Source organism: Nomascus leucogenys, chromosome 5, assembly GCF_006542625.1.
Source record: "Nomascus leucogenys isolate Asia chromosome 5, Asia_NLE_v1, whole genome shotgun sequence".
Taxonomy (NCBI): domain Eukaryota; kingdom Metazoa; phylum Chordata; class Mammalia; order Primates; family Hylobatidae; genus Nomascus; species Nomascus leucogenys.
Genome location: NC_044385.1, coordinates 98,766,317 through 98,792,731, shown reverse-complemented (window position 1 = coordinate 98,792,731; position 26,415 = coordinate 98,766,317). Strand labels below are relative to the sequence as shown.

General features: G+C 39.3%; 1 protein-coding gene and 1 pseudogene across 1 annotated transcript; both read right to left on the bottom strand.

Moving 5' to 3' along the window:
- Positions 1 to 432: 432 nt before the first annotated feature.
- On the bottom strand, positions 433 to 18,764 carry KLF5 (Kruppel like factor 5). The gene is made up of 4 exons (XM_030813488.1): positions 17,968 to 18,764; positions 14,826 to 15,699; positions 13,692 to 13,751; positions 433 to 2,254 (listed from the first exon to the last, which is right to left on the bottom strand). Exons 1-4 carry the CDS (start codon positions 18,226 to 18,228, stop codon positions 2,076 to 2,078), a joined length of 1,374 nt encoding a protein of 457 aa, XP_030669348.1. The 5' UTR covers positions 18,229 to 18,764; the 3' UTR covers positions 433 to 2,075.
- Positions 18,573 to 26,415, bottom strand: part of LOC100607071 — a 22,958-nt pseudogene continuing 15,115 nt past the window's right edge.

Here is a 26,415-nt window from a genome sequence, read left to right as displayed (position 1 = left end):
ATATTTAAAAAATAAATCCCCCAGCTGGGCACAGTGGCTCACACCTGTAATCCCAGCACTTTGGGAGGCCGAGGCAGGCGAGTTACCCGAGGTCAGGAGTTCCACACCAGCCTGGCCAATATGGTGAAACCCCATCTCTACTAAAAATACAAAAATTAGCCAGGCGTGGTGGCGTGACCCGTAATCTCAACTACTCGGGAGGCTGAGGAAGCAGAATCACTTGAACCTGAGAGGCGAAGGTTGCAGTGAGCTGATATTGCGCCACTGCACTCCAGCCTGGGTGACAGAGCAAGACTCCGTCTCAAAAAATAAATTCCCGTCTTACGTAGGTACGGGTTCAATGTGGCTCTTCTACAAATGTGTGGAATTGATTTCTCACTAACTGCCCTGATCAGACCCTTTATTGCAGGTAGAGAAGAAAAGCACAACATACATCTTTTAGGCACTTTTTATTTTCCAAAAAAAATTGTCGTTAATATATAAACATCTCATTCTCTCAAAAAATTCTACAACTATACAGCTGTTTGCTCCATTATTTGCATAGGAAATGACCACAATACAAAAATAAGAGGGAAAAAGAAGCAAAACAGCAACTGATTTATGCTTTTCATGTAGGTGTGTTTCCACGTATAAACATTTTGAAGCCTCTTACAAAATTATTTACATCGTTTGTCATCTATTTACATCTTTTAAGAGCAACTTTTCTAACAAACAAAACTATAATTTATCAAGTTATGAAAATTGTCTTCTAAAAAAACTTACTATATTACCACAAAATAAATAAAGATAAACAATATTTTAAAAACAAAATTAAATTTTCATTTCAATTAAGACCCCTTTTGGCATTTTGCTTATTTATTCTGCCCTTTGGTTAACAGCATCAGCATCACATTACTATTTTATATTGCATATATGTAGCACTTGCTTCCTTAAGTTTTCAACATATCATTTATATTTAAAGGCAGACACTGAGTCAGTATTAATAGATTAACTAAACTGCACTGTAATTTAGATAAAATTACTGTGTCTCACTGTATATTACATGCAAAATCCACATAAATTGTCATTTAACCAACAGTACTGCACGAGCGAACATCTCGATATATGAAAACTGCATCAATTCAACATTTCGGTACATGAAACTGCATCATAAATGCAACATTGTCATATGTGAAAACGACATCCTAAGTCCTTTTTAAAAATGACATTGCGTTTAGCTTATTATAAGAGGTTGAACTTTTGTATTTTGTAACTATCTTTAAGCTCTTCAGTTTATAATTCATATAAAATGCCTTTTGTATTTAAAATAATCCTATTTTAATCAGTGCATGAAATTTGCTTTTTTAAAGTTCATTTGAATGATTATTCCTTCCCTCTAAAATGATTTTGGTAATGTTGAGAGGTACCTTACCACAAATCCTAACTGTAAGTGTATTCATGGTTATTTTCAAAAGAATTATGACTTTTCCCCAAAAGAATCCTAAAAAACTTGTAATAAACCTATAAAGCTGATTTGCATATTTACAAAATTTTGAATAGCAAATATAGGCAACTCATATATGTATATATATTTTAAAAACCCACACATTTGTTCAATGGCTATTTGTGAATTGCCAGGTACACTGTGTCTCTAAGGAATTACCTACTATTGAAAAAAACTACTCAATGCCAAGTAAAATCTTGACATACAATCCATTCTTCTGGTGCCTGCCAACTGATTTGTTTACTGAACACTGTCACATTAAATGATGGTGCCTAGGTAAAAACGCTGCACACACTCCCCTCCACCCCCACCCCTTACCCATGTTGAGATGTGGCTGCCTGTCATGAGATGAGATCTGCTTGAGTAAAGCCATATACATTACAGCAAGCATTCCAGATTCTTAAAATGACCACTTTGGTATTAATACAATGTATTCCCTGTTTTCTCAAATATACAAAATATACATTTCCAGTTTTCGTTGTGGTTTTGTTTTTTTGTTTTTGTTTTTGTTTTTTGTTTTTATATAGGAACAGTTAGGTCTGTCGTTTGAGAGGGAGCCCAGCGGACCTGGAACGGGTCACACGGGCAGTGCTCAGTTCTGGTGCCTCTTCATATGCAGGGCCAGGTGGTCAGAGCGCGAAAAGCTGCGGTTGCACACCCCGCACTGGAAGGGCTTGGCGCCTGTGTGCTTCCGGTAGTGGCGGGTCAGCTCATCCGATCGCGCGAACCTCCAGTCGCAGCCTTCCCAGGTACACTTGTATGGCTTTTCACCTGTGACAACGAACAAAGGAGGTGAGGCAGCCTGCTTGTAATGCAAACATCCTAGATAACACCGGAGAAGGAATTTCAAAGAAAAAAAAATCTTGGCCAAGTGAAGGAAAGAAAGCTCATGAATTCCATTATGAGTAAATACATATCAAAGCCACTCAGAGTAAGCTAGTTAAGAGTTATTTCTTATAACCTCCAAGTATTTTTTACCTTATAAGGAAAAAAGCATTTTGTGTATCTTTGAACAACTGAAGAATAACAATTTTAGGCAAATACAAAACGAATCAGTGCCCTTATTTTTATGTACTCCTACACACATAAATCCAGGAAATGACTAGGTGAGTCTGAGTGGCTTTATCATTATTGTGCAAATACAGTTTCTATACCAACAAACCCAAATTAAATTATTATAGGACTAATGGCTGTAAGGTGGGTGAGGGAGGAAAAAATTCAGAAGCTGTTGCATGAATCACCTATACAATGAATTTCATGTACCACAATTGCTTAACCAGAAACTGGTCCTAGATGTTTCTAAATTAGCCAGACAGAAGCGTGCAGTTCATAAATCAGTTCACTTGAAAACATGGCCTCCAAAATGGACTATTAAGGCATTCACTCTTTGAGATTCACACGCACCTTCACACCCTCTTTTTGCAGACTGAAGCAAAACAGTCTGGTACTGATAACTTCACATTGGTAAAAAAGTCAGACCATGAAACAACTGTAAAAACTGTGACATTTGTTGACTTCTATTTAGTTTTTGTCATGTGTTGCACCCAAAATTCATTCCATAAACAATTCGCCAAGCATCTATTATAGGCCAGGAACTGTCCCAAATACTTGTGATACAATGGTTAACAAAATAAAAACAGCTGGCCTCATGGCGCTTACGTGTAATATACATCTAAAAGTCTGAAATTGTTCAACCTACCCATTCCATTCTTTCACAGTTCTCTTCCCTTGAGTAGTGAGTTGGTATGTTCCTCCCTCCCATCCTGTAACGTATATTATTCCTAATGCTCTCCAAAGTTTGCCAGCTGTTCAACTTTCAAAACTACTAAATATTCATCATATAGTCTTAATTCACTGTTTGTGAATGAATCCTATTGGAGATCATGTATTCCAGTAGGAATAAATGCCAAAACGTTCTTTGAGTGAGCATTAAGTAGCAGTTCCTACATTTATGATTTTATAATTTTCTATGAATTTTTTATAAGAATTTGAGATAAATTTGTGTATTAAGGTATTATTGGCTTACTGCTGAGTTTTATATAGATACCTTTTTACCTCTTAAATTCCCTTAAAAAATGTCTCCTTCTGAACAGGAGGAACCTCAGAGTTGCTTTGATCACTTGTTTAGTTCTGACGAAACAGAAACTGCACAACCTTTCTGCCTAATTTAGCAGTATCATGTTCAGGAAGTTGTAGGATTAACCAAGTCAGTCTAAACTTTAAAAGACCCTGTCCTCATCAACTGAGATTTCTACAATTCGTGGTTAACGTATTTTTGTTGTCGTGATAACCACTCTGACTCTCAGACAAAATCCCATAGGGACAAAGAAGAAAGTGCCAAAACAGATGACATGAAAGTGGTCCCAATTTTTTTTCCCTTGAGAGTTCACCTACATTTCCCATGGTATGGATTGCTGTGCCATACTTCCTCTCTTCTCTCCTCTGCCTCTGACCCAGACAGTTTTTGTTTTAATTCCCTTTCTGGTTCCTATCAATCCACTTTAAAAATGCACATCTCAATTCTATAAGTTTTTTCTCCCCTCACAGTAAATTCTAACCAAAAATTTAACCTAAGACACTCAAGCCTTTTACAAAACAAAGTATAAATCACGTTCTGTCACTTATAATCACATAAAATGTTTGATATATAGAAATATTTTAACACCAGTAGTAAATATAGCTATCACGTTTGTAGATGTAAATTGAACACAAAAAAATTTTGCACAGTACTATTAATTTTTGTTCCCTGTGAAAAATAAACCACAGAAACAAACATATTGGTTAAATACTTTACTGTCACTTAATGGAAAGAAAAAGTTATTTCTGATGTCTGAGACAAGGAAAAAAATTCCTATAGTGCTCCCAATTTTAAAAGAAATCATTCTAGTCTTTTGAATTTAATAATTAAATAGCAGAACTGAATTTTCAGAGTTTATGTAAGAAACAAGGGACACTAGACTCTTTTTGTTCACTATTTTTATTGGCTATGAAGCAATAAACTGCACCAGTATTTTTTAAAGTTTACTTTACTGATTGCTTGAAATACAGTAGCCATTAAAGTTTCTAAAACATTTGGGGTTTTGCTCTCAATTTATGCACATCTATAGATTATTCAGCCAAGAATACTACCAGTGTCTGGAACGTTAGTTACTGGGGCCAAGTCTTACCATAAAAGTAAGGACAACTATCCCCCACTTGGGGCAGTTTCTACGGGATTTGTTCAAGTGTCAACACCGTTCAAGTAAAACATCGTAGAGGAAGCTGGTACCCAATTTCTGGCCAAACAGCAGACTTGGGCCTTTCTTCCTCAGCCAGAAACACTATGCACAGTACTTCTGGGAAACCAAACTGACTTCCTTTAAGTTATATTTCAACAGGATAGAGCTTTCAAAAGTTTAATTGGATTTTTACAGAATCTCTTTCCAATACCACCAATTTAAAATATTTAGTTAAGCTCTTTCAACATCAACTGTATTTTTAAGTTCTCATGCTGTTAACGTGAAACTTTCCAAAGGCAAAAAGAAAAAAGTGACAAGTTTGTACAGCACAGAAAACAAGCTCCCACTTTATCTCAAAGTATGTGCTTTCTCATTCTGTTTTTAAATTACAGGCGTATTTTGCTAGAATCTCTGATCTTTGAAAACTATGTTCAAGTTAAACATACATACTATCCATGCTGATAAAGTCATTAACATACTTTACAAAAATGTTAAGCAGAAACATTACCGGTAAAAGGAAAGGGAGCAGGCACCAGCAGCCATGGAGCACGTACTCCAGAGCGAGGTACTTCTCATTCTCTCGCTTCCTCACAATAACCCCGTAGAGTTAGAAGCAAAACGATGAGCTCCACACTAAGAATCCTGGTCTGCCACTTTTCCTTAATGTCCCACTTAAATCTTCCATTAGCAAACACTAATACACTCTCTTTGAATGATTTAAGGAACACATACATATTGTTCAAATTTATTTCCAGATTCTAAAGCCACTTGTGAAGGTCAGCTAAGGAATGGCTTAATGGACTCACAGCAGGCCTTGAACCCCAGACAATCTGAAACAGAGAGCACAACCTGGCAGTGCCAGCCTCTGTGGGACCTGTGGCATCCTGAGCACTGTTCAGGTATTGGCAATTCCCAGGTATCACCTAACGATAGCTCCTTTCCCCCAGGGTAAGTGAATTTCAGTGGGTTAGTGGAACATGTTTGTAAGCCATTTTAAAATTCCTCAGCAACAAACTGAAAATTGTCCTTTTTTTCCCTCTGAACAGATTTTAAAATGACTTCTGAACCTATCACAATGGAATGGGAAGTTTCTCTGCTCTGCTGAACACATTCAATAGACATACCAAGGCCTTTCCCTAAAATGTTCTACACAGATTCTTCTAACAAAAGAACAAAAAAATCACTGATAAAATATTTATCTTAAAATAGTTATTTTAGATAATGTTTTAAAAGTTTATTGCAGCAAATTTGCACATCGGTTTCCTTCCTGGTGACTAAAAGACAACTCAATCAATATCTGATAAAAGCTAAAATACCATGAGAATTAAAGTCAGTTTATTAGTGAAGGTGTAACCTGTACTAAATGCCTTGCAAAACACAAATAAAACTTGGTTTCTGGCCTCAAAGAACTCAAAATCTGTATCTTGTTCTGCGAACCTAAACAATCCAAACTTTTAAAGTAGAATAAATTATTTCAACCTAATCTAAACTCTTAGAACTTAAGAGTCCTTAAAGCTCAAAATGGGCTCTTATTTCAAGAGGAAAATATTTTCATGCAATTCAATAATAATTAGATTTTTCCCATCATTTGAGACTTACGAAATTTAGTCTCTGAAATAGGCTCATATTAGATTTGCTTCTAAAAATCAAAAGGGAGAAAAATAGGAAACACTTATTAAAGAAATTCATAGGAAAATGATTTAGATAGCTAAGAAAAGAGATAAAGTAGGAGGATGATTTTAGCTCACTAATTCATATTTTTATGTCTACGCCAGTAATTTTCCATCCAAAAACCTTTCTATTAAAACTCATTGTCACATATTTCCTGTACTTGGAACAGAATGTCCATATCAAAGATTAGTATTATCAGCATTTGTAAATGCATCTAATTATTTACCAGATAACACCATCAATATTGTGCCCATTCAACCTAAGGAAGCTGATTGCCAAAAACAACAAAAGAGAAATGCCTTTCTCTCCTCAATTTATGTTTATCACTTTCTTTAAAATCTGATACCTCACTCCTTCCAGAAAGCCTCTGAACAGACCAGGAGAGATCATTTCACGTCTCTGTATCCCCATCACTGAAATTTCTGTTGAGCTATCAATTTGCACTTGCACATATACTGCTTTAGGAAGGCTTCAAATAGTTGTATTTTGCCTCCTTAACTAGCTTTTAAAGTTCCTCAAGGGCAGAGACTATTTTCTATTCCTGCCGAAATGCCACACTTTCCCTAATGCATCTTGAAAACAACTCAGTTATTCTGATTAATGAAAAGCAGGGAAGGCATAAAAGGTTCTTGTGAGGCTGTCAGCTTTATCTTCTTCTGTGGACCCTCCCGCAGCAGGGCTTTACCCTGCCCAGGACCACTGAGAGTAATCTGATAATATGCATTTAGGTGAGAACCATGCTTTGAGCCTCTTCCGGAGAAAATAATCAGAATCAGTTATTGTCCCATTCTGAAGTTATACAGGGATAAATAAACTCTGTATAAACAAATTTTATTAGGTAGAACTGGACTGGACTTCAGGAAAGCCAAGACATACTAGAGCCCCTAGCACTGGTCAAAGGCAGTGAGGGGGACTTCTCTGAGGGCCAGAAAGATCTCTTTGATCTGCCAAACCGAAAGAGGGAATGGGTGAGAACACGATGTCAGGGGTTACACTTACAGTCTACACCCTAGCAGAGATCTGGAATCTCTGGGCTCCTAAACTACTGCTACTTCTCCTCTGGGTTCCCAGCAAACATTATGAAGACTATCCCCTATCATTAATAGAGTTAATGAAATGAAATACCAATTCAGTCTCCTGATAACAACACTCGGATTCACTTTCTTATAATGGGAGTTCACACTGTTAAAGTGTCAATGAGGAATTTCACCTTTTCTTTTTGTAAGCAAAACAGAAAAATCCTCTATTTTCATTTTTTCCCAGTATGGAATGAGTACTAGATAACCTTCCCTTTAATTTGTACTTCACATGGTGACCCTGACCAGCAGGTCTCCTCCCAACTCGTAAAGGTTTACCTTTTCATAAAATAGCTAAAAATAAATTTATTCTTCTGTAAAGATATTTTTAGGTAAAAGTTACCTACTGTGCACTTCTAAAACTGTAACTTATCCTTAATAAGAGTTGTTGTTTGAGATCCTTGAATATAAATAATACTGGCTAACAGACTAGGAATGCTGCTACGGAGATACTTTTACTAAAGTAGGACATTATTTCTAATCGTTCACTAGAAATGATGTAGGTCATCAAGTAAACAGCTACTACATTCTATAGAACCAAAAATATCTGCCAAATTCTTGGGTGACTGTATTATTATTTTTTAAAAACATTACTCTCTACTTTCAAGACTAATTATTTCTATCTCCACTCCAGCAATTCTATTTAGTCTATTTATGAATGATCTTCTCCCACTAGGTTAAGAACAAAAGGGCAAGAAGAGATTATTCGTCTTTGGATTCTCCACAAAACCAGTAAAAAATATTTGCTGAATCAAATTATACTTCTTAACGTTTGATAAGCTTTATCATCTCTAAACAATGTTTAATCAATTTCCTATGTAAATGTTTTTCAGATGAAAGAACAAGTCCTAGAAGCAAAGTTTAATCTTCCCAGTGAGTCATTAAAAAGAAATTGCTTCTAAGCTTTCATGCTCATAAATACCTTTCCTGAGGTCTGAACCAGCAAGTCTCTTAAGCTACTACTTTAAAAAAAAAATTGTTTGAAATTATCAATATACAAAATAAATTTCAAAGCTGCAAATGAAAAAAACATTGAAAAGAATGAAAAGAATGTTTAATAAAATCTAATCTAATACTAAAGGCTAATAAATATGATACTTCCTCTGAAAGTTTTCAAATAGAGACTCAAAAAACCATTGAGTCCTAAATCTCTTCCTGCAAAAAAAGTTTTTGCCTGTGTTACCTCTACCAATAAAAAGGTTACACATTTAACCACTATTGATATATTTCTTGATTCACATTGTAAGATGTCCATCCATTAAGGCCCAAAGTGAAAACCTTTGTATACAGTTTTCCTAAAAAGCCTTTTACCCTTTTCCCACAGTTCCACAAAAAAGAGTAACTTATGTTCAGAACATTGAATGTTGCTTTTAGTAAGTACCTGCAATGAAAATATCTTTATTGTCAATATTATCATTTATTATTATTATTATTATTTTTTTGAGACAGAGTCTCGCTCTGTTGTCCAGGCTGGAGTGCAGTGGCACAATCTTGGCTCACCACAACCTCTGCCTCCCAGGTTCAAGCGATTCTCCTGCATCAGGCTCCCAAGTAGCTGGGACTATAGGCATGTGCCACCATGCCCAGCTACTTTTTGTATTTTTAATAGAGACAGGGTTTCACTATGTTGGCCAGGCTGGTCTCGAACCCCTGAACTCAGGTGATCCACCTGCCTCGGCCTCCCAAGTGCCAGAATTACAGGTGTGGGCCACTGCGCCAGGCCCTAGAAAAGAAATTCATATCTAAGGATCTTTTAGTACCCACACTGAAACTCAATATATTCAGCAGCAAATCTCAAGTACAGATTATAGAAAGTATACCTAATAACATCTTACTACACATGTCAGTAGGCAATAAAGTCTTCTGCAAAAGACACTAAGGCAGAAAATGGGAATGTAACCCCTTTACAAACTAGGCTTCCACTAAAAATCTTTCCAGGACTTAATGTGGAAATCTTTCCTAAACAGGGAATCTTGAACACAGTGCTTTAAGAGTCCATTTTGTGAGCCGGGCGTGGTGACTCACGCCTGTAATCCCAGCACTTTGGGAGGCCGAGGCGGGTGGATCACCTGAGGTCAGGAGTTTGAGACCAGCCTGGCCAACATGGTGAAACCCCGTCTCTACTAAAAATACAAAAATTAGCCGGGCATGGTGGCAGGCGCCTGTAATCCCAGCTACTTGAGAGGCTGAGGCAGGAGAATCGCTTGAACCCAGGAGGTGGAGGTTGCAGTGAGCCGAGATGACACCATTGCACTCCAGCCTGGGGACAAGCGCTAGACTTCATCTCAAAAAAACAAAAAGAGTCAATTTTGTGTTCCTATGTTATTTGTACAATGTTTCCATTTTCTCCTACGGGCGTGTTTCAAATTGTCCTTTTCCATTGTCAATCTCCAGTAACTACTCTGGGATCACTTAGTACACACAGACTCCGATGCATGGAGTCTGGGTCTGAGGAATACTTGAGCCAAGTGCGTGTGTTGTTCAAAGACTTTCTTTGTACAAATGCTAATTTCTTGCCCTGTTCCAGATAGCTGAAACTGGGGAAAACAAAAAAATCTAGAAACGTTACCATACCCTGATTTCCCAACAGCTTTACCATATTCTCTAAGGTTAGGTGCATATCCACGCACATGAAGAGAACCGCTAGGACTTCAAACATCTGTGTTGAGTTCATGGTTTACTTTTTCAGAATTTTCTCTGGAAAGAACTTTTTAAATTTCTACAAATTTTTGTTTGAAGATACAGTCAGTATTTTTTCCTACTGATTTTAACTTCTTTCGGCCTTAAACCTTTGCAAACTTAGACATTATTTTAAATATTCATTATATTAAAGAAAAAAGTAAGGTATGTGAGCATATAATACTGGTTGCAATAGACAGTTTTATCAGTCATGTTGATTTATAAAGACAAAACAGTATACTTGGGAGCAACTTTAGAGTAATGGCAATGTGTTCCACCCCTTGTAGACATCATGAGGCATATAAATTTCAGTAGAATGTTAATTTAAATGCTGTTAAAAGTACAAATATTTTGAATTGGAAATACACCACTCATTGACATTGTTGCCTAGAAGCAGCCATAATTATTTCTCACCAAAGGCATGATAAATGTATACACACACATATTACAAATAACACATGCGAACATCCACATCTATAAGGGATGCTTCTACAGGCCTTATGCTATATTATGTATGTACAGATATAAATAAAATATAATTATTCCCTAGAATAGAAGCAAATTATGTTTCCAGTATTGTCTAATCACACAAAGACAGAACTTTGTATTATTTATATGCAATGTCCTGATAAAGAAATCAAAGTATATGAACTTAGAAGACTTGAATGCTAAACTTCTGGTTTAAGAAACTGATATATCATCTACTCTGTCATCTCAGATTACTTAAAAAGTTCTGTTTTGTTAAGACTATTATTTGCTTAGGTTCAATTTGCAACCCAAGTTAAAGAAGCACTTACAATCTAAAAATCCAGAAGAAGTAATTAAACTCAGACGCAGGCTGTTTTCATTGCCTAGATTATTTTTAAAACATAAGGTAACTTGACATTTTAAAGCAATTACAATTATTTTCCAAAGAAATGCTAGGGTGCTTCACATTCTGCCTGTAAAATGGCAATCATTTAGAGTATTTTATGTCATCAACTGTTGTGTGGTTTTTAAAGTCCTCTGATAAATGGTCCAAGAGGGAGGAGGAGGACAGAAAAAAAAACAAAAAAAGCTATTACATAAGAGAAGTAACTTAGAAAAACTGTTCTAACTGTTCTACCTGGGCCTTAAAGGGAAGAAAAAAAAAAAATCTTTGCTGGCTTCAGATACATTCATTTAAAAACAACAGACGGGCAGGGTGGGGAGGATGCAATGAGAGAACAGGTAATTTTAAAAGGCATTGTCTAGAAATGAGGAGAAAACAACCTCAATGCTCTATGATTACCCAAGAACAGGTTTAGCCAGATGAACAAGTCTGCTACAAACCCTCCCCAAGGCGTTTGAAAGACTATCAAACAAAACTTTATTAAACTGGATTACATGTTCTCATTCATTAGATGTTGAAGGCCACAATGTTTATGGTCAGGTGAAAAAGCTGATGCAAGGGACCCAAACCAGGGCTCGGTCTTCTTTTTAGTCTGTTTTTATTAGTACAAGCATTGTTAAGACAACCCACGATTAAATGTATTTGCCAGCAGGTCAAGTTCCTGAATTGCAGGTATAAGCATTCAGGGCACTAAATCCTGACAGGGGGTGAAAGGCTATTCAGATATGGGTTTGACTACATCCCTGCAATAAGTAGTTGATTACATCGTTATATGCAATTGTGCTTTTATTAGGAGACTTTAAACCCATGAAAATGTGTTCCCTCCTATCTCTCATTTCAAGGACTTCCAAAAGAGAAAAAAACAACAGTTCAAATGTCTTTATATTTCCATTTATATTCTGTAAAAGGACATTTTGGTATTTCTATATGGAATATTTTCCTGGCACTTGTCATTTGTATTTTGAAAACTTTAAGTTGGAGTTTTTATAACATGCTTAATTCATCTGTGTTTAACTATAAAAATTTCTACCTTGGGTTGCTTATGAAGGATCCTTCCTCTTATGTAATCAGTTTGTCTCCATGCAAAAACCTCAGGCCAAAACAGCCCGCTCATTTCATAGATAAATACATAAGATGTCTTTTCTTTAAAAGCAGTTTCTCAAAAAGCCCTGGAATCTACAACATTGTCATCGGATTTTAATAAGTAGTGTTTATCACTGGGATATCAAGCAATGCTTCCTGACATGCATACAAAATGTCTGCAACCATATTCCTCTAAGGGCTCTATCTCAGCACTGACCTTTGTTCAAAGGCTTTTACTTTTTAATGCAGCAGTTAGAGATAACTACTTCATTTATCAAAACTCAATTTCCATAGTAACATCTAGCCTGGGGAGATTCAAGTCCTCACACTAATCCAACAACCCATTCAAAGGAACTGTTGAATACTTTGGTTTCCATAGCAATGATGGAATAATACATTTTGCTAGGTCATTGCTTTTATTAGCAAACTTATTCTTTGAACTTTAGGTAAGGCTGTATTTATTGAGGGAAAAAAACACAATCACTTTATATAAGTTCTTTTCTTTAGGGCTGCTCTTTTAAGAAAATCACAAACAGTAACCATCTATATATTTGACAATATTTGGAGTATTTGGGGGGCCTTTAAAGTATGCCACCTGGTTTCATCTTAAAATGGCTTCTGATATAATTTTAAAGTTTAAAAGCTCTTAAAAGTGCTGGTCGGGTGTGGTGGCTTACGCCTGTAATCCCAGCACTTTGGGAGGCCGAGGCAGGTGGATAAATATGTCAGGAGTTCGAGACCAGCCTGGCCAACATGGTGAAACCCCATCTCTACTAGAAATACAAAAATCAACTGGGCGTGGTGGTGGGGGCCTGTAATCCCAGCTACTCGGGAGGCTGAGGCAGGACAATCGCTTGAACCTGGGAGGCAGAGGTTGCAGTGAGCTGAGATCGCACCACTGCACTACAGCCTGGCAACAGAGCAAGACTCTGTCTCAAAAAAAAGTGACTGCTATAGATTTAACAAAGCAAATACAAAAGTAGAGGAGCTAAACTTAAAAGCATATGTAAACAAGAATGAATGTAAGCTAGAATAAAGATGAAGTCTCTCACACATACCAAGTTTGGGCTGGGGCTTGTAACCCATTTCTGACCACCTGATTTTAACACTGCAATTTCAGCCCTACCTTTCATCAAGCACAGAAAACATACTAAACACAGATATTTTAACCTAGAGGTGAAACTAATGTTTTCACCAATTATGCTGTACACACCAAATGGGAAAGTTTTTAAGAGTTTAAAATGGCTTTCTCAGAGCAAAATTATTTGCTATGGAAGAAAATGAGTTGTTTTTTTTTTTTCTTCAAAACACTGCCATTATAAGTTTTAAAATCCATTAGTAAACATCGCTGTTTACATTTTTGGGTAATCAACTCTGAGCGGTGACAGGGCAAGAAGGCCTTAGTGAGGGAATATCACCGGCCTTCCTGGAACCAGATTTCTCATGGAACTGAATTCTGAACCAAGCCTGTGCTGAAAAGGTAGGCTATTTAAAAAAAAAAAAAAAAAAAGTTGACAGAAGAAGAGATCAAACACGTGTTAGCTTTTAAAAGGATGAATACCACTTACACTATTTACACAACTCACAGAATTAACAAGAAAATTACATACCAGTGTGAGTCCTCAGGTGAGCTTTTAAATGAGAAGACTTGGTATAAACTTTTGTGCAACCTAAAATAAAGGAGAACAGCATGTCATTTTGGAGATCCTTTTGAAATCTTTACATTTGATGATTCAGTGTTTAAAATCTGGCTTTAAAGAAGAAATCGCTCATGCTAGATGAGATTATTTGAAGCTTCAGTTTTAAAAGTTTTAAAGAGCCCTCCCGCATTACCTTATTAAAGGCATGAAGTGATTTATGTATCACTTTAACAGGAAAGAATACAGATAATCAAGCCAAACTACAAATGGAAAATTTGTGTTTATATTCCAGTAGGTGCTGTACTTCCGTATTAAGAGCTGCTATATGTTTTTTTTAAAAATTTTAATGGCTCTAGAGCTGACAATACTAAGCCATTATCCAAGATGACTGTAATTTTCTGTACTCCCACATTTCTTCCTTTTTCATTTAGCACGTCATGCCATATCATGTATCAGTCAATAAATTTTGCCAAGTATTAATCATAAACTAGCTTTCCCAGTAACTTGTAAATATATTCCATGTATTGTCTTCAACTTATACTTTAGGCCATGTATCTCATTCAAAACTGAGCATATGCTCACATGCCATCAAAACCATTCTTAAATCTATCTTGTAGACAGTCTTGTACCTACCATCAGGCTAGCTGCCTACAACCTCCAATTCACTACCAAACCTTATTTTCCCATACCCTATTTTAATCTCTTTCTGGGGCACTTAATTTAGAATTAAAAACTGCAATTTATTCAATTGCCATTTTAAAGTAACTCTGGCCTAACTCGAAATAGTATGTATTAGAAATTCAAATCTGTTGTAATATTAAAGAGAAAAAAGTCCAAGGGAACTTTTTCCAGAATATTCTAGCCAAGTTTTTGATGTATAACATAAGCAATAGACAACTGGTTTACATACCAAAGTTAAAGCACAGAGATAGGACAGAAAAAAAAAAAGGTAATTTTTTTTTTTTTTTTTACTGTCAAGTACAACTTTCCTATTTAAAGCCGTGAGGTTGAAAAGGGCGCGCGTGTACACACACATACACATACACACACACACACACACACACACTACATCTATTGATGCTTCAACCAGGTAAGAGCACATACCAGGGTAATCGCAGTAGTGGATGCGTCGTTTCTCCAAATCGGGGTTACTCCTTCTGTTGTATCTGACAGGTTGGATGTTTTGTGAGTTAACTGGCAGGGTGGTGGGTAAATTTGGATTGTGAATTGCCAGTTTAGAAGCAATTGTAGCAGCATAGGATGGAGGTGGGGTTAAATTCTGGAGCATCTCTGCTTGTCTATCTGGACTTCCAGGCTCTGAGCTTGGTGGTGACGGGGGAAAGTAAGTGGCCTGTTGTGGAAGAAACTGACTTGGCATTGTGTATGTGCAAGGGGGCATGCCCTGGAATTGTTTCACTGCAGTCTGCGGAACAGCAGAGGTGTGTGTGTTAAGGCCTGCCATGGCAGCTGACATAGAAACATTTAGAGTGTCCATTGCTGCTGTCTGGTTTGTAGAACTGGGCATATCTAGATCCGGTGTATTCAGTAGCTGGTACAGGTGGCCCTGCTGGGGAGGGACAGAAAGATGAAGATCTGGTGTAGGAAGTTCTTGTTTGATGAAAATATTGTTCACCTCTGGAGCTGCGGTCTGGTGTGAGCTGAATATACTGGTGAACTCAGGGAGGGCCTGGGTCGGGGCCGGAGGAGGGGCAGTCGTTTCACTCTGGTGGCTGAAAATGGCAACAGGTTCTGTCTTGATGTGTGTTACGCACGGTCTCTGGGATTTGTAGAGGCCAGTTCTCAGGTGAGTGATGTCAGGGAGGAAGACGTTCATGTTGATACTGTAAGGTAACCCTTCAGTGTCAGTGAAGAACTGGTCTACGACTGAGGCACTGTCTCGTCTATACTTTTTATGCTCTGGAATTATAGGAACTGGAGGAAGCTGAGGTGTCAGATACTTCTCCATTTCACATCTTGTCTAAAAAAGAAGAGATATAAACATGCATAATCCACCTGATTCACCATCTCGGGAAGAACAAACAATTGGCACCTACTAAAAATTCCCCCAATCCCTGTGTAAGGTACTAGGGCAAACTCCTCAGTGTTGCTTATACACATATCAGGCTTATTTTGTCGATTGTGTAATAACTGGTTGACCAAAACCTTATGAAACTCTGTGTAACTGGTAGAACTGCTCCCCCAATCACCCCCAAAAGTGAAAACACAAATCAAGAAAAAAGAAAGCAAACTCAAAACATTCCATTCTGATGCAATAACAAGGTATCATCACCCCTGTACAAGCAGGATTCCCTGCCCCATTACACAGTTAAGTTTGCAATTAGAGTACAGTACTGAAATGTTGCCAAACTACCTCAATTCTGTTTATCTCATAAACATTAAAAAGTGTGGTTTTTTTTAACAGAAAAAACGATGCAAACCTTTAAAATATTGCAAAGGTTTCTTTGCTTGACTAGATACTTCAAAAGTAATATAAAAAATATTATTTGGCTATTTCAGTGTCTTGTTTACAGTTCAATGAGAAATTAAATACAACGTTCTAAGCAAAACCTTGTATCCACTGAAACAAAACAATTTCACATTCAATATTTGATCTAAATGTTGATTTTAATCAGCAGATCCTGTAATTGGTTAATATGATAATGAAATGTTCCTATTCATATCCCTATCTAAAACAGATCTTTAATTACCTAGGGGAAAATCACTCCCTTGGTAGAGTGCTGCTAAGGAGCCCGTGGGTGGGGAGGCTGCTGTATCCCTAGCACAGTCATCAGCAAAACATTTATCATGTCCTCCTCAGTGGGCCAATGCTACATTCCCCCCTACTCTGTAAAAAGCTCAGTCATCCCTTATCTTCTTAGTGCCTCCAGAGCAGAAAATTGACAAACTGAAATAACCAAATACTTTTCAAACGGTGATCTCTTTTCTAGGCTATAAACCAGCTTGTAACAAGTCGCCTCAAGCCTTTTCCAGCTATATTCTCTCTCCTAGTATAACTTAAGCCTACAATTTTTAACACTGAAAAGGAAATTTCGAAAGATAAGAAAACCAACTAGATGGAATGGCGCATATAATATTAGCTGTGGCACCTTAATAGGTAAATAAGACAGTCATTTTCTGCTACTACTTTATTTCAAATGCATTTCCATCTCGAACCTTGGTGTGGATGCGGACGGGGTTTCCCGGATAGACACGATTTAAAAATAAAAATTAACGCTCTCATCATGTGAGTCACATCTCTGACAAACGCCACTGCCCTCTCACAGCAAGACCCTGGCAGACCCCAAGGAGTAGGCGCTGGGTAGCAAACATACGATACGCCAAAGGGCTACTAAATGAAGTGTCTTGAAATAAACTGAACTAAACCCTTTCGTGCACTGCGCTCCCGCGGCGGTTAGTGGTTTCTGATTTTAGCTCTTCCAGCTGTTTGCATGTGGGTATGTTTCCAATTTTTTTTTCCTTGGGACAGGCTAAAAGTCCCGGGAAGTTTTTTCTGGGCTATATGACTCCCTGCGTGGGCGAAAGAAACAGGCGGTTGCTCTAATTCGGCTGCTGGGCAAGTGTAAAAGCCAACTGCCAGCTTTCAACGCGGCTCCGGGAGGAAATTTACGTGCACACGAAGAAAAAACAACACCCCCGGTCTTTTTTTTTTTTTTTTTTTTTTTTTTAAGGAAAAATAAGCGCTCCGACACAACCTTAGCTTTCCTAACTCTCATTTTCCAAACCCGGCCCGCGATCGCTTCTAAAGCAGGTTGAGCCACGGGGTATGAAACCTTGGGGAACCTCTCCCCAGCACCCCAATTTTCGTTTCTACTTAACCAGAGACGATGGGGATGGGGGGGCTCCAATGCCTTGGCATTGGACAGCGGTAAAGGCGAAGGCGTAATTTAAGTAAAACTGAGCGTAAGGTACAAGGTTTTGTCCCTCAAGTGCAAGAAAAACAACTAAGGTGCGCGTGAGCACCCAGTTCCCTCCCTCTTACCTCTCCAGGCCGACCCGCCGGGGCAGATTCCCCTCCATCCTTCCCACCCCCGGCCCCCCCATTTACTCTCAGCGAAACGCCGGGCCCCGACCAGGCGTGCAGGGCGGGGCTGCCCACCCAGCACCGGCTCCGGTGCGCCCCGACGCACGCCCCAGCCTGGAGCGGCCCCTGTCGCCCGCGCGTCGCAGCGACGGGACACGCCCGAGCCCGGGAGTGCAGCGGTGGGAGGGGAGCGGCTCTTCCTACCTGGACCAGCTCCTCTGGAGGCAGCCGCGGGCCGGCGGCGGGCGGCTGGGCCGGCTGCGGGGCCTGCGCGGGCACGGGCTGCGCCTGCGGGCGGTGGTGCGCGTGCTTCAGCTCCTCGCCGGGGAAGAGCGCCGCGTCGCGGGCCGGATTCGCGGCGCCCAGCACCGGCTTGAGCTGCGCGAACACTGGCTCGTCCTGCGGCGCCGGCGGCTGGGGCACGGGTCCCAGGCGGGCGCTCATGCTCAGCACCCGCGTAGCCATGAGCACTCGGGGGCGCGGCTCCGGGCGCGGGTCGGGCGCACTTCCCACCTCACCCACGCTGGCTTGGGCCGGCGAGCTCAGCGCGGGGCTGCCGGCGGAGGAGGGGAGGTTTCGGGTGGACCCCTCAGACACCGGCAGGCAGTTTTCGAAGGCGCGCACGAAAACCAAAACTCTTCCGCTCTTCCACACGTAAACGCCAACGTCCTCCGGGCGGCCACTTTCTCCCGCCCCGCCCCACCGCGCTCTCAGGCTCTCCGGAGCCCGCTCCCGCCACCACCGACCTCCGCGAGAAAACAGCGAGCGCGCGTACCTGCCCCGCGACTACTGACACTTGACGCCCGCCTCTATTTCACCCAACTCCGGGGGGGCGGGGCCCGCTCGCCTGATTGGCAGCGCCGCCGCGAATCCCGAGGCCCCGAGGCCGGCCAGGCCTGAGCGGTCAGCCTATGAGCAGGGAGAGAGGCAGCCAGGGCCCCGCCTCCGCCGGCCCGACCGCACCCCTCTCGGGCCACGAGCTTCGCGCGCAGGGCGGCCGCGCAGTTTGTACACAACTTCTCTGACAGATTGGGCTGGTGGAGCCGGGGGCGGAGGGAAGTAGCGGAGCGGGTGGAATCTGGGAAGAGGGGGAATTAGGGTGGAGACGCGGAGGGAGATCTCTTCGCACTGTTCTCTGCCAGGATTAGGAAGAAAAAGAGTATTGCACGTCTTAGGTGTTGTGCAAGGACCTGAAACTCAAAAGCTGAAACCCAGAAGGCAGCTAGGTGGGGGCGCTGAGGCTTTTAGAGATTTGTCTAATGAGTGTGTACTTTTAAATATCCAAAATGTACTTCTCTTTAGCAGAAAACTAGGGGCGGTGTGATAAACAAATTTAAAACAGCCCTTGTCTCTGTGTATCTTTAGCAGTGAGTGTATCCGTTTAACAAGGCAAATTCAGAATGCCTGAATAAAAGATTTGATGGCAAGCGTTTTTTCAAATCCTTGCATAAAAGCCTGGGTTTTTCCCACTCCTTCAGGATTTTAATTGCTAGACGTTTTCCCACACATTTCTACCTCCCATCCGTGTGTAGGGAGGAGGGCTTGGGCCGTATGAATTTTGAAGTTTCTAATATTTAAGCCGTGTTGATTCTAGCCGAAGCATGGAATCTAATTTAAGCACGACTAGCTCAAATGTGTATTTAAATAGACATTACATCTTTGACTTATTTTTGCTAGCACTGTATGTTCAAAAAATGGACTTTAATATTTACAAAACAGAAACCGAGCACATTTACCTCACATTGTGGCACCTTTTCCTACGAAGAGACAACCAAAAAGCCACAACCATAGACCAACTCTGAAAACTGGGAATCCAAATTTGTTGGAAAGTAATAGCCAAATATATTACCATCCATTTACTATGTTGTTATAATGGGAGGGTGAATTTTTGCCAGCAATCACCTAAGGAAACCACTTCCCTTAATCCTTAATGTTCTTGTACATGATTTTATCTGGCTTATTGGGAGGATGGAACAATAAACTGCAATAAAAATGCCTGTGATATTACTACAAATGTACATATGTTGACACACAATATACCATTAGACAGTTTTACATATACCACAGCCTACTCATCACTTCAGAGTAAAACAGCTTTAAAAAAAAAGTCTTGGAAAAAAACGTTCACTTCAAAGAGCGTATCTATCAAAGGTATGGATCTCATTTTCAATGGGTAGAAAATTAATATGCACATAAAGAAATGTATTTATTAGAAAATATAAAATTATGCTGTAAACTAGATTTTTCTCCTTTTTCTTCTCTTCCTGTTGATACATGATTCATTTTTATAGCTGTGATCACTGCCTTCAGAGAATGGCTGATGACTACTTTCATATTATCAAAGTATTATTTAATAAGTGTTTTTTCAAGTTTTTCTCTAACCAAACAGCCCCGTGCTGTCCACCTTCATCTTTAAAAAGCTGTCCGGCTTTTCTCTAATATAAAGCCGATCATGTAATTAATTAGTTTAGAAACAGTTTATAGAATTAGGATGGGATTTAATGTAACTCTTTTAAAAAATTGAGCTTTGAAAGATTTTTAGTTACTTAATTCTGATAACATCAAACCTAAATGTGATGTAGATAATTCTTAATAGAACTTTTGTGCTCTTGTAACTTTAAGCTAAATCTTAGATTTAATACATTTGGTAGCTGTATCTTAATGTGCTTTTAAACCTATCTAGACCTTTCCTTTTGTCTTTTTACGAGAGCTTCAAGTGGCCCAGTCTTTCAACCTAAGTTTTCACTGCAATAAAATCCATGTATTTTACTGGAAATGCTTCTATAATTTCACACCACTTTTTAACATGCTTTCATTTACAAAAGCTTTTTCATTGCAAAAAAAAAGAAAAAGAAAACCACACAACTAATATTAAGTTTTTAATATTTTTAGTCTTGTTAATTTTTTCATATTTCCACTTTTCATAATGAATATAGATATGAAGCTAGCGTTGGTGTTCTTATAGTAACTGAATATATTCCTTTTTGCTCCAATACAGTAGCAGGTTTTAAAATTCCATTTCGGGCATAAAGATTCATGAAATAGGGCTGCCACTTTTAAGTAATAGTTTCTCTGAAATGCCCTGCTCTGCAGTCTCACAGAAAATAACTAGCTTAGCACTGTACAATAGTACGGAAATTGGAAAGTAATCCTTTTCGGAGACATTTGCCATGTGATTCTGAACATATAAAGAACATGTTCAACCAAGCTTCTTTGCTGTTGCTTTTAACATAAATGCTACAGCTGCAAACCTGTTTCACTGACTTAGTAAAAAGGGTTAAAACTTGATAAATATTTTTCAAATGTTCCAGGTTCTACATTGGCGTGAAGCCAGACAGTGTGAATGGACAGATCCTCAATTACTTTGAACTTTCTAGTTCTTTGCATTCCTTCCCGCTTAGTAGTGCTGTACCATTAGGGAAGATAGGAGAAAACAAAAAACAAATGTCAGGTTTCAGAAATCAATTAGTGGCCTGGCAGTGGTGTGTTAACTGAACTGTGCCAAAACAGGGGATTCTGAGGGAATGAAATAAAAATGTTGAGTAGTCAAGTTAGGTAGGAGGGTAAGCATAGAAGCAGTGTGCATGCTTAAGTCCTTAGTCACTGGGCAACACAGATTTAGTCTTAGAATAAACCATAAGTGTCACTATCTTTACGGGAATAAATACGGATGAATATGCGGGGGCTGAACAGGCATTCAGTGTTGGGGGAGGGGGTTTGAAGGAGGCAGTGGAAAAAAATAGATAAATAGCTTCTGAATGATGAGATGAGGGAAATATGAAGCTATCACTAGGGCAATGTTCACACAACGACACTGCAAAAGGAGTATCTAAATTCAGTTGTTTGGCAAATCTAAATTCAGTTGTTTGGCAAAAACGTCAGAGACAACTTGAAATTAAGAGGTATAGAGTATCACAGCCAACAAAACTGTATTCACTTTGAGTAGAAAAATATTCATAGAATATTCATTTCTGCCAAATCAGTATCAAATTTCCAAGTGATCTTGGGCCACAGAAAAAAGAACAAATAAACATGAAAAATAAAGTTTTATACGGGAGCACACTCTTCTCTAGGGTAAGATTATTTAATTAAAGTGACTTTTTGGTAGTCATTGATTGCACACCCCTGTTAGAATCTGTATCAGTGAAAACTTAAAACTATTGTAATTATTGTCCTCTCAAACATTTCACATCTGTAGTCTTTGTATTTCTTCATTAATGGCAACCACTTAAAGCCACACATCAGAAAAAAAGTCATTAAGGAAATAGCCTGATAAATAGAAGCTTCAACTGAGATTAGTTGGAATTTAAAGCATTTTGACTCAAAAGATTACGAGACAAGAGAGAAGATGCTCTGTTCATTGCTTTTGTGATGAAAAAACATGCAATTTAAATAAGACTAAATACTTCTATTTATATTAATTAAAATTATGTCTTAAGACAACAATTTAATATTTTATTTTGGTAATGTCTCTTGCCTCCAGTTCTTAAGAAATTACATTTTATATTTCAGTTTGGATTTTTAAATGTGTTCTTCTTAAAATATTTCATAAAACTCCCTTTATGCACTTATTCCTAAGGGTACTATAATTTATCTAGCCTAATTTTAAAACTCTAATAATACCCAAAAAAACGGGAGAGCTTTACCTTTTGGAGAGACTGGGATTGCTTTTTCCACCTTGTTAGTATAATAAGTAGACAAAAGTGACATAAATATAAATGCCTGGAACCAAGTTATAGGCCAAGCATACTGTAGCTTAAACTGCACAGTATTTAAATTCTGACTTGAAACATGATAGGCAAGGTTAAAAGAAAAGTCTGAGCTAAAGTGGTTACACCAAACAATCTTTCAGAACATTAGGGAGGTCTCATCATCAGCATCACAATGGGCAGTGTTTTGAGCCAATTGCTGTTCATGTTATGACAAAAGCTGTGATGGTACCAGGCTGTGGGGAACACCCGGTGAATGCTCAAATAAACTGTGCATGGGTCACACGGAAATACTCTTTTAGATGTTGATTTATAGAGGAAGTGTGTAAAAGTAGTGCTAAGAGCAATGTGAGTTCTTCGTGCCTTAACTTCCATACACTGTTGATGGCTGTGTAAACTTTACAACTTTGGGGAAGGACAATCCGACAATAAGTATGAAAAAGGCTAAAATGTAAATAACTTTGAAAATGATAGATAATTCCTCTTCTAGGAAAGGTGTATGTGTATATATATACACACACACATATATATACACATATATATATACACTTATATATACACACACACGCATATATCTTTATATATAAAATTGGGCCAGGCATGGTGGCTCACACGTATAATCCTAGCCCTTTGGGAGGCTAAGGTGGGAGGATTGCTTGAGGCCAGGAGCTGGAGACCAGCTTTAGCAACATAGTGAGACCCTATCTCTACAAAAATGTTTAAAATTAACCAGGCATGGTGATGTATGCCGGTAGTCCCAGCTGCTTGGAAGGCTGAGGCAGGAGGGTACTTGAGCCCAGGAGTTCAAGGTTACTGTGAGCTATCAGCACACCACTGCACTCCAGCCTGGGTGACAGAGCAAGATCCTATCTCAAATAATAATAATTAATGTAAATTAAAATAAAATTGGAAATAACCCTAGGTTAGGTGTCCAACAAGAGGGGAGTAGTTAAGCAATACATCCATACCATGGCTACTGTTATGCCACCAAAAAGTTGAGTAGTTGGAAAAAAAGGGGAAAAATTATTACTATTAAGGAATATTTAGTGACTTGGGAAAACATTCATGCTATGTATAGTCAAAGAAGGGTTTTATAAATATGTAACCACAAAGATGAAAAGAAAATGCCAAACATGAATGTATTTTGGTGGCCCTCGTTAGATGGTTATATTATAAGTCACTGCTGGGTGCGGTGGCTCACGCCTGTAATCCCAACACTTTGGGAGGCCAACGCGGGTAGATCACCTGAGGTCAAGAGTTCGAGACCAGCCTGGCCAACATGGGGAAACTCTGTCCCTACTAAAAATAAAAAATTAGCCGGGCATGGTGACATGCGCCTGTAATCCCAGCTACTCAGGAGGCTGAGACAGGAGAATCACTTGAGCCCGGGAGGCAGAGGTTGCGGTGAGCTGAGATTGCGCCACTGCATTCCATCCTGGGCGACACAGCAAGACTCCGTCTCAAAAAAAAAAAAAAAGAATTATGGGTCGTTATTCACTTCTGGATACTTTTCAGTATTTTCCAGATTTTCTACAATTGCTATGTATTCCATTTGTAATCAGAATAAATATTTTAAATGAAAACATAAATTTACCTTTCTACAGCTAAGGGTTAATTGGAACTGTAGTAGGTGATGATCAAATGATTTTCCATTTGAAGCCAGTGAAGTGTACCTACAACTTGCCAATACTCTGTACTGGGAAAACATGTAAACTTTCTTAACCAAGCTGCTAGATTTTCAGGAATTTCACTGCAGAATGAAGAAGCTGAAGAGAGATTACAAAGGGGAGTTTGAAGTTCAAAAGGGATAATATAGGGAATGTCTGAAATATAAATACGTTTTAATTCATTTCCTAAGTGATCAGCAAGACTTCCTCTACACTTAGTTTTACTCTGTTAGTTTGGGTATCTCATTTTACTTTGTTGCTCTGTTTTCTCATATTAAATAAAATAGGCTGTTTACACTGTTTTGACAAAATGCACAGACTCTTAAAACCAGGTAAAGTTTACATGCATCTTTAAAGAGGTGTTTGTGTTTGGGTTTTTAAATTCTAAAATACATAGAAGATTTGGCATGAAATAGTTTCAAATGGGATGTTATCTTTCTCTCTTCCTCTCTCGCTTTTTTTTTGAGACAGAGTCTTGCTCTGTTGCTCAGGCTGGAGTGCAGTGACACAAACATGGCTCACTGCAGCTCCAACCTCCTGGGTTCAAGTGATCCTCCTACCTCAGCTTCTCCAGTAGGTGGGACCACAGGCCCCACCACGTCAAGCTAAATTTTTTTATATTTTGTAGAAACGGGGTTTCTCCATGTGGCCCAGGATGGTCTCGAACTCCTGAGCTCAAGCAATCTTCCTGCCTCAGCCTCTCAAAGTTCTGAGATTACAGGCTTGAGCCACCATGCCCAGCTCATACTACTGTTTCTCTAAGAGCCTTGTTCTCTTTTCTGGAACATATAGTTGTTCAAAAGTTATTCCCAAATTTGGTTACTGAGATTTCAGAAATTAAAGTGGAAGGAGGGTGGGGGTGGTAGTCTACAAACTTGATATTTAAAACATATTCTAGAGGCGCAGCAAGATGGCTAACACCTGTTATCCCAATGCTTTGAAAGGCTAAAGTGGGAGGATTGCTTAAAGCCAGGATTTCAAGACCAGCCTAAGCAACATAGCAAGACCCCAGTCTCTGCAACGAGTAAAAAGAAGAAACTAGCCAGGTGTGGTGGCACACGCCTGTAGTCCCAGCTGCTTGGGAAGCTGAGGCAAGAGGATTGCTTGAACTCAGGAGTTTGAGGTTACAGTGAGCCATGATTGTGCCACTGCATTCCAGCCTGGGCAACAGAGCAAGACCCTGTCTCAAAACCAAAACATTTTCTGTCAAATATTCAGTAGACAGCTGAATTTCTAAGGACCCATTCCCACCCCCCAGCTCCCCACTGTCGTGACCACAACTCACACATAAAACATACATATACACCAGTCTTTATTCTAAATTATTCGGCACATTGGTGCCTGCAACATTTTTTGAACACTCTGTGTTCAACAGTGCTCTATGCAGAGCACTGTTGCACGTCTTAGAAATACAAAGATGAGCCGGGCGCGGTGGCTCACGCCTGTAATCCCAGCACTTTGGGAGGCCGAGGCGGGTGAATCACAAGGTCCGGAGATGGAGACCATCCTGGCTAACACGGTGAAACCCCGTCTCTACTAAAAATACAAAAAATTAGCCAGGCGTGGTGATGGGCGCCTGTAGTCCCAGCTACTCGGGAGGCTGAAGCAGGAGAATGGCGTGAACCCGGGAGGCGGAGCTTGCAGTGAGCTGAGATCACGCCACTGCACTCCAGCCTGGGCGACAGAGAAAGACTCCGTCTCAAAAAAAAAAAAAAAAAAAAGAAATACAAAGATGAATAAGATATAGTCCCTGCCCTAAGCACTGTAAGCATCACCTGATAGGTAACCTTGCTTCTCAGATATGTTTCATTGCTTTCCTCAGTGAGGAAGGAAGTTCAAACTCCTCAGTCTGGGACGTTGTGCTGACCCCACCCTATCTTCCCAACTTTGTATCTCACTATCCCTCCCCTGCTCTTCTCCCATGAACCTTAGGCTCTAACCCTTTGGATTATTTGTAATTTCCCAAAAGCCCCTTGGGTTCCCTCCAACTCTAATGCCTTTCTTTGAATACATACATCATTGATATTATTTGGCTGTGTCCCCACCTAAATCTCATCTTGAATTGTAGCTCCCATAATTCCCACGTGTTGTGGGAGAAACCCAGTGGGAGGTAATTGAATCATGGGAACGGGTCTTTCCCGTGCTGTTTTTTGTAATAGTGAATAAGTCTCATGAGATCAGATGGTTTTATAAAGGGGAGTTCCCCCTGCACCAGCTCTCTCTTGCCCGCCACCATGTAAGAAGTCTCTTTGCTCCTCCTTGATCTTCTGCCATGA